This window comes from Orycteropus afer, unplaced genomic scaffold (assembly GCF_000298275.1).
Source record: "Orycteropus afer afer isolate SDZICR_OR568_19922 unplaced genomic scaffold, OryAfe1.0 scaffold00038, whole genome shotgun sequence".
In the NCBI taxonomy this organism is placed as follows: domain Eukaryota; kingdom Metazoa; phylum Chordata; class Mammalia; order Tubulidentata; family Orycteropodidae; genus Orycteropus; species Orycteropus afer.
Genome location: NW_006921625.1, coordinates 7,168,387 through 7,177,717, shown reverse-complemented (window position 1 = coordinate 7,177,717; position 9,331 = coordinate 7,168,387). Strand labels below are relative to the sequence as shown.

General features: G+C 49.9%; 1 protein-coding gene across 1 annotated transcript in view; it reads right to left on the bottom strand.

Annotated features, from left to right (window-relative positions):
* ADAM12 (ADAM metallopeptidase domain 12) overlaps window positions 1-9,331 on the bottom strand; it is a 286,201-nt gene that overhangs the window by 35,382 nt on the left and 241,488 nt on the right. Inside the window, exons 15-16 of the mRNA XM_007936890.1 lie at window positions 2,378-2,486; window positions 2,036-2,272 (exon numbers count right to left, since the gene is read on the bottom strand). Coding sequence (XP_007935081.1) covers window positions 2,036-2,272; window positions 2,378-2,486 — 346 coding nt within the window. The remainder of the gene's footprint in view (window positions 1-2,035; window positions 2,273-2,377; window positions 2,487-9,331) is intronic.

Below are 9,331 nucleotides of genomic sequence, written 5' to 3'. Positions count from 1 at the left end.
AGAACAGTAAGAACAAAGGTAAGGGGACGAGCTGGCCTGCTCCTTACCCAGGGCCCACGCAGACTCGGGGACTCCAAGAATCCCAGGTCCGAGAGTTTCTGAAGGGAAAGACTGAGATACAGGCATTTTTTTTTCCCAATGTTGATTCACTAGTAACATCACTGATGACAAACTGTCCACCGAACCACTCGGCAGAGGCAGGCAGACGGCTCCCCTGCGCTGCTCGGGAATCGTAGGCACAGGCAGGTGTCTGCTGAACGATACTGTGGTGAAAGCATCCGCCGCCTTTCAAAGACTCAAGGGCTTAGGCCCTCTCTCTCCCACAAGGTGTCACAAAGTAACGCAGTCAAAGGAAGAAGTCTCACTTTCAGGCTACAGAGACACTCTGAACCAGGCAGAGCCTTCCTGGGGAAGTTCACTCTCTGATCCCCACAGCTCCTATGTGGTACAAATGAGCACCCTTTGGAAAAAGTGGGGTTGAAGCAGCCCTAAAGGAGCCTGGTGGTGCAGCGGTTAAGTGCTCGGCTGCGAACTGAAAGGTTGTAGTCTGAGTCCTCCCAGGAGCTGTGCCAGACAAGGACCGGGTGCTCTGCCCCGTCAGGGGGCAGCCTGGGAAACTGTGGGGCCGTTCTGCTCTGTCACACGGGGTCTCTACGGGTCAGAATTGACTTGAAGGCACCCAACCACATCAGCACGCAGCCCTGCGGGCCCAGGGCTTCCTGGCGAAGGGCAGTGCCACATGCCAGCGAGTAAAGACGCTGCCGGGAGGGCTGGGAACCCATGGGAACCCAGTCAGAATCAGAGCAGACCATCCTCCTCCTGAGCCCACAGGAAGGCTCACTGCGCCCTCAAAGGCCAGAGCTCTGCAGACAGGAGATCCAGGCCGACAGACTCCTGCCCGTGGAGCAAATCTCACCCATCCATTCAGTCCTGGGAATGCCGGTGTTAGATACACCTGGCCTGGGCAATTCAGACTGCAGTTTAAAAAAAGGGTGTGGCTCTAACGTGCAGGCCAGACCATAAACTGAGGTGGTGAAATGAGACACGGAGGGTGCACAGCATTCGCCGGCACCGTCCGACTCCCTCAGGGTGGGGTGGGGGTGGGTACGGGGCATTGCTGCCCACAGGCACCGCTGAGGGAAGCTGAGCGGTATGTGCACACCCTCTGATTTCAAGAGCAGTCTTAGAATGAGGTCCTGGGGAAAGCAGGAGGGGCTGGCTCATCTTCTTTCCAAAAACACCTTATTACCAAGACCCCCCCACTGCCGTCCAACTGATGCTGACTCGCAGTGACCCTGCTGGACAGAGGAGAACTGCCCCAGAGGGTTTGCAAGGCAGTAAACTTGACAGAAGGCTCCTCTTTCTCCCAACCAATCAGCTGGAGGTTCAAACCACTGACCTTTCTAAGGCAAAACCTTTTTGGTTTTCCCAAAGCCAAGCGCTTAACCACTGTGCCACCAGGGCTCCGCTCGTTAACTTGCTGTTATTTAGTCTGGACTGAAAGTTTCGTGGAAAACAATCAAGTGGGCCGGATGTGAAAATCTGAGTTTGTTTCTTTTTGAAAAATTCTATTTCTCAAGTTCAAAATAGCTCAGTCTAGTTTTTCCCATTTTCCCAAAGTCTTTTTTTTTTTTGGCTTCAGCTTGCCCACTGTTTCCCTCTGGGGTCTCTGAAAATACACTTGCTTTCCCATTCTGTCCAGGTGAGAACAAGCCCCCAAGAACTTGTGCCAACAGCCAAGGCCACCGGTCCAAAAACAATAAAATGTGCTACTGCAGTTCCTGCCAAAGTAATTTCCTGGCTGGAAACTGACCCCAGAGTGCAGAAATGACTTACCGGTACCCAAGGGCAGAGACGACAAACTCAGTTTTCCCCAATCTGCATCTCAGTTGCAGACCGGGACCCAGGATTGATGATGGGGTTTCTCTTCCAGGTGCAAAGAAATGGATTCAGAAAGAAATGGATTTGGGAAGACCAACAAACCCCAGAGGCTAGGCCTCAATCGGTGTGTCTGTCAACGGGTTCCCTTCCAGACTCACACCCACGATGCACGCAAAATAATGTGGGCCTTACTTTTCCATCTGCGCATTTTGTGCCAGCTAGCACGAGCCCTGGGTCTGGCATGTCGTCTCCCAAGTACACGTGAGTCCCGCGGCACAGAATCCGGCCTCCTTCCTGCAGTGGGATATTAGTTTCTATGGACACAGCGTTGGTACCAATGACTGGCCGGCTGGCACCTCCTTGGCACTGGATTTTTCCACACTTAGCATCTCTGGAAGGGCAAGAACAAACAGTCTCCAAAGAGGAAGAGCTTGGAGCCACCTTAAGCTTGGGGGGAGCACCAGCGGTGACATCACCAGCAGCGCAGGCTGCATACCTCCTCTCGCACTTGGTGAAGGAGCCTTTAGAGTCTTTGCCGCAGTTGCCATATGGGTCACCTGCAGAGTTGACTCTCTCAAAGCAGATCCCCGGGGCGGGCTTAGCACCTGGAACAGAAGCAAGGCAGTCCTTTCATCTCTGCAGGCATGTTTACTCTCTCTGGATGGCACCAGACTCTCTGGGGGTAGGGGATGTGTTCTGGGTCCAGGGAAGTCGAGCGTCGGGGCCGACTCCCACCATGAACACCTAGTGAGTCAACAGCTAGTGGCCTCTCGGCTCAGCTCATGGCCAAGCGAGCATGTCGGGGCTCCCTCTTTCTGAGGTCTCCGACCTGGGGCCCACTGCCTGTGTAGCCTCTTGGGAGGTAAGGCCTGATAAGGGGCCAGAACCCAACTAAGCTGTGAAAGAAGTCAGCTAGCTGGCTGGCTGCAGGGAGGGGAGCCTGCTTTCTTGAAGAATGGAGCCCAGGATTCCTGGGAGCTGCAGCTCCTTATGATGACCAGAGGAACAACCCTGGGGCAGCAGAGTGAGAAAGAGGGAGAGTACAAAAGCCAGCAGTGCAGGGATCCTGGGAAACACGTTCAGCTCCAGAAAGGTCCCCAGAAGGGTGACCACCGGCTTCAACCATTGCTTCCTCTGCGAGGCAAGGACTATTCCTAGAGGCGTAAAACCTGGTGGTCATCTTGCACCAGTCAGTCTACGGCAGAGGGGGATGGGGAGGCGTGGGGCTCAGGAAATAGCCACGTGTAGCTTATCATCTTCTGCTCAGAGCAGCAGCAGCAGCACTGGGGTGAGCACGCCTCCAGTGCACCGGGACTGCTGCTGGAGACACTCTGGCAAAGGCAGGAAAGTTTTCCACATTCTTGACGATGCCCATCTTCTCCTCCCACCAGTGCCCTGACTGAGGGCTTCCTCTCATGTCACTTCTGAATGCCCAGCTCACCCTGCCCTTCTCTGCTCCCACCATGCTCAAAGGTGACAGTGGGCTCATTTCAGATAACAGTCTGTTGATGGGCAAGGCTCCCCCCTTTCCAGAAAGTAAAACGTTCCTGTTACTAAACACTTCCTTCCTTTAACCTGTGTCCGATTCCCTGCCAACAGCTGCATGCAGACATGATAAGCATCTCACTGGAAAAACAGACAAGCAGACGGATACCCTGCAGTGCTCGAGATGGACACGGGCTCAGCCACGGGCCATGAGGGCACTAAGCCCCAGCACCCCCTTTCCTCATTCTTTTTCCTAAAAGCCATTTTAGAGATGATCCCTGCTGGCTCCTGTGTAAGAGGCATGATCCCAACTTGGACACAATCCCGGGTCGTGGCGACAGGTGAGGCCACCAGCTCCTAGCGTCACCTGCCTTTGATTCCACCCTGAATTCAGCTCCACTGTCCTTACAGTGAGGTTGCACCACTCGTACTCAGCTTCTGTCGACTATGGACCCCTTCTCCTTACTCAGCCCTGCTTTGTTCTTTGTCATCTACCTACTGAAGGAGTGAGGGATGGGAGGGCGACTTTCAGTGTAAAACCTGTAGCTTGTACGTAAATCCTGTTTGATGGCACCTTCGTGGTGCTGTAGTTAAAGCATTTTGGTTGCTAATCAAAAGGTCAGTGGTTTGAACCCACCAGCCACTCCACAGAAGAAAGATGAGGCAGTCTGCTTCCATAAAGATTTACAGCCTTGGAACCCCCATGGGGCAGTTCTGTTCTGTCCTATGGGGTTGCCGTGAGTTGGAATCGACTCAGTGGCAGTGGGTTTTGGGTTTGGCGGTCAAAGTTACTTGGATCCAAATGATCAAAGCCATTCTGAAAAATTGGAATCTAGAATACAAGTAACTGAATGGTTGTATGTTATTTGTATGAAGTTTGCGTATTTGTTTCATGCCCGTCTTGTCTCTCATCCTTCCTTCCATCCATCCATCCACCCATCTACCCTTTCCTCCTTATTCCCTTCCATCCACACACACACTCTTCCATGCACCCACCCACCCACCCACCCACCCATCCATCCATCTAATATGTTGCAGACTTCCATGACATACCACACACTTATTGAACATGGACTATCTGCTAGGCATGGAGGGTATAGTGCGCTGGCCAAACCTCCTGCCCCCTTACAAATTGCAAGGAGAAACAAACATGAGTATGAGCCTCTGAGGTCCAGTGTTGGTGAGTGCTGTGAAGGAGAAAATGACAGGGGCTGAGGATGGCTGGATTAGGCTTGTCAGAGGAAGCAGCTTGTTAGAGGAGGGGCCTTAAGCACAGTGCTGAGTCTTAACCCACTTATTCCTTACAGTGATCCCATGTGGTGGATCTCATTCCCCATTTTATGGAAAAGAAAACTAGAACTAAGGAGGCTAAGTATGTTGCTTAAAGTCACACAGCTATTAAGGGCAGGACTGAGTGTGAAGCTGGGACTGTCCCTCGAGTGCTCCAGTGTTATTGAGTCCTCACACATGCTGGGCCCATACTGGGCCACAGGAACAGAGAGCAGGATACGATCTGGCCCTGCACTGGCCCTCGCCGCTCAGAAGGGAGGCAGCCAAGTGTGCTGGCCATCCTAGCACCGTGGGGAACAGGTAAGCATCACAGGACCGGCCAGCGTGCAGCCCAAGCGGTACCAGGTTTACGTGGGTCTGCGACACTGCAGGGCTGCGGAAATGAGGCAGAGAATGGCTTTGCTCCTGCGTCCTGTGCTCCGGAGGGGAGACCACGACAATGGATGTGCCGGCAGCTTCTGGTGGAAGCTAGAATCCCTGACAGGATACCGCTCTCCCACTGAAAATGACACAGCGTGGACACCCTATAGACGCAGTCACCCCTCCTACTCCAAAGCAATTTATTCTCTGGGATATGTGGCCACTTACAGAAAAAAACACCCTGCTGCAACTCAAACGTGCTCACTGCTAAGTGTGTTTTCTTTATACTCATTGAAGCCCCTGCTGTCAAGTTGTCTCCGACTCTCAACACCCCTAGAGGACAGAGTAAAACTGCCCCAGAGGGTTTCCAAGGCTGTCATCTTTACAGGAACAGAATGCCACATCTTTCTCCTGCGGAGTGGCTGCTGGGTTCGAATTGCTGACCTTTAGGTTAGCAGGCGAGTGCTTTAACTACTGAAGCACCAGGCTCCTCCACTGTCTTTCTACAGAGCTTTAAAGAGAGCTTTCTGAGCAGTCTCTGGCAGTGGGCACATGAGCAGCTCAGAGGCAGCGACAGGGAGGGAGCACCAGGGTGTGATGGGGGTGTGCAGGAGGGTGGCAGGGGAGAAAGGGAGAGGGAGGGAAGGGGAGGACAGACAGACTTCAGCAGGGACTGTAAAGACAGTACACACAGCCGCAAAGCAGAGAGGAAACGTGCCACCAGGGACCACGATTACCACAGGGGCTCGAGTGAGGACTCACGCAAAGGCATACAAGTAGCACTTATTAGGCAAGTGGGAAGGCATCTTGGAAGAAGGAAGAGGAAGAGGAAGCCCTGGGAACCCAAGCCCGGAACTCACTGGGCCTCCTGGGTCAGGGCATGTTGGGGATTTCGATGCCCCAATACCAACGGGGTCCCATGGCTTAGGAAGCCCGGTGTATGCAAGTGGCAGCAGAAATGCCTTGTAAAATTACTAAACTCAAACTCATCGCTGTTGAGTCAGTCGTGGCTCGCAGCAACCCTACAGAACAGAGCAGAACTGCTCCATAGGGTTTCTAAGGCTGTCAGTCTTTACGGAAGCAGCCACATCATTCGCCTGCAGAGCAGCTGGTGGATTCAAACCGCTGAGCTGTTCAGAAAACCAAGCGCTTAACCCTGCACCACCAGGGCTTCTCGTAAAATTGTTGTTCGGTGCTGTCGAGCCGGCTCTGACTCTCAGGGACCCCGTGTACAACAGAGCGAAACCCTGCCTGCTCCTGCACCGTCCTCACAACCGCTGCTATGCTCGTGCCCAAAGCTGCAGCCACTGTGCCCATCCACCTCACTGAGGGTCTTCGCCTTTTTCACTGACCCTCTAACTTTGCCAAGCATGATATCCTTCTCCAGGGACTGGTCCCTGCTGACAGCATGACCAAAGTAGGTGAGGTCTGACCATTCTCGCTTCCAAGGAGTATTGTGGCTTTACTTCTTCTGGGACAGAGCCGTTCATTCTTCTGGCAGTCCGTGGTATTTTCATTATTCTTTGCCAAAACCACAATTCAAATGCATGATTTCTTCTGGCATCTTCCTTATTCGCTGTCCGGCTCTCACATGCATATGAGGCAACTGAAAAACACCATGGCTCGGGCTTGGCACACCTTAGTCTTCAAAGTGACATCTTTGCTCTTTAACACTTTAAAGAGGTCTTTTGCAGCAGATTTGCCCACTACAATACATCGTCTGATTTCTTGACTTCTGCTTCCATGGGCAATGATTGTGGATCTAAGTAAAATGAAATCCCTGACAACTTCAACTATTTCTCCATTAATTGTGATGCTGCTTATTGATCCAGTTATGAGGATTCTTGTTTTCTTTATGTTGAGGTGTGATCCATACTGAAGACTGTAGTCTTTCATCTTCATCAGTAAGTGCGTCAAGTCCTGTTCACTTTCAGCAAGCAAGGGTTGTGTCATCTGCATATTGCAGGTTGTTAATGAGTTTTACTCCAATCCTGATGCCAAGTTCTTCTTCATATAGTCCAGCTTCTTGGACTATTTGCTCAGCGTACAGTTTGAGTAAGTATGGTGAAATGATACAACCCTGACGCACACCCTTCCTGATTTTAAACCATACAGCATCCCCTTGTTCTGTTCTAATGACAGCATCTTGGTCTATGTACATGTTCCTCAGGAGCACCATTAAGTGTTCTGGAATTCCCATTCTTCTCAATGTTACCTATAATTTGTCATAATCCACAGAGTTGAGAGCTCGAGTCCAGCCAGGGACACCTCAGAAGACAAGCCTGATGATCTCCTGCCCAAACCATCAGCCACTGAAAGCCTGGGGCACACAGCTTCCCTGACACACAGAGGTTCGCCACGAGTCAGGGGCAATGCAACAGCAACGCGTTTAAAGGCCAAAAAAATCCACTTTGAAGAGGGGACTGTGGGGAGGAAGTGGGGAGAGAGCTGCTACGTTGTGGGACACCGCAGTCAATGTCACAAGACAAAGGGTAGTGAACCCTATATGGAAAATGAATTTGCTCTGTCAACTTTCAGCCAAATCACAATAAAATTAAAAAAAAAAAAAAAGAGAGAAAACCCCATTTTACTTCCTCAAAAGAGAAATGCTCAGTGTCTCCATGTTTAGACAAAATGAGTCCTCTCACAAGTTGGCAACCTCAAAGGGGGCTCAAGGCTGAGCTCCGGGACAGCTGGAGCTAACACACGCTGATAATGTCAGTGAAGAACACCAGCTGCCGAGACGGCCGTAACTGAAACGGTCTCTAACGAAGTGCTTCACGTGGCGTTTGCTAGCTCTCCTCTGACTTTTACCTTGGACACACAGTACGGCCAAGAATTTAAAAAGAAAAAAAAAAAAGATCTGTCCACTTTGCTGAAAACGCAAAGTTGCTGCACTTAAAAAATTCCATCTCGTCTCATGAAAAATGCTGGGTATCCTGTCACATCAGGAGCCCTGGTGGTGCAGTGGTTACAAGTGCTCAGCTGCTAACCAAAAGGTCAATGGTTTGAACCCAACAGCTGCTCTGCTGGAGAAAGAGGATGCAGTCTGCTTCCATAAAGATTTACAACCTTGGAAACCCTACGGGGAAGTCTTACTTTGCCCTGCAGGGTCGCTATGAGTTGGAATCGACTCAACAGCAGTGGGCTTACTATATTACGTCAATCTGAAGCCTTTTGAATTCTTAGCCATGGAACACTTAGATGTTCTGCTGTCATCAAAAGTTAACATCTAGTCTTTTGGAGGGAATTTTGGCATCATACTCTATGTTACAATTATTTAGGATCTGAGTGAACAGTTTTATCAACAGAGTGGTATCAGTTGTATCTGTCCCCTTAGTGTGGAAGTTCCTGGAGTCATTATCTCTTCTGAAAGAGACATACATGAAGCCCGCCATTTGCTAACACTTATCTTTCCCTTAAAACGACTCCATTATGAAATGTCAATATTACCCAAAGCTATCTATACATTCAATGCAATCCCAATCCCGATTCCATCAACATTCTTTAAGGACATGGAAAAATCAATCACTAATTTTATATGGAAAGGAAAGAGTCTTTGGGTAAGAAAAGCACTGCTGAAGAAGAACAAAGTAGGAGGTCTCACACTCCTGGATCTCAAAACCTCCATACAGCCACAGTAGTCAAAACAATCTGGTATTAGTACAGTGACGGACAAATAGACCAGTGGAACATAACTGAGAACCAGAAAGAGATCCATCCACTTATGGTCAGCTGATCTTTGATGAAGGAGTGAAATCCATTAAATAGGGAAGAGCAAGAGTCTCTTTAACAAATGGTGCTGGCAAAAGTGGATATCCATTTGCAGAAAAATGAAACAAGATCCATACCTCACACCATACACAAAAACTAATTCCAGATGGATACAAGACTTAAATGGAAAATGTAAAACTATAAAGTTCATCAAAGAAAAAATAGGGGCCAACTTAGGGACCCTAATATAGGATATTAACAGACTACCAAACGTAAGTAAAAATGTACAGACAGCAGAAGATAAACTATTTGATTGGGACCTTCTGAAAATTAAATTCTTATGTGCATCAAAAGATTTCTCCAGAACAGTAAGAAGATAGTCCTAGCGACTGGTACACCATCCGATTTGCAGCCTATACAACTATGAGACCAGCAGAACTATATGGTGCCCGGCTACCACTGTCATCCATTTGGAAGGGGATCTATGTAGGAGACCCTTGATAGAGAGGGAGAACAATGTGGAACAAAACTCAAAATCATTTGGAGGGAAAAAAAAAAAGTGGGGACCAGGTTTGCTGGTCTGATAGAGCCTGGTGGAACC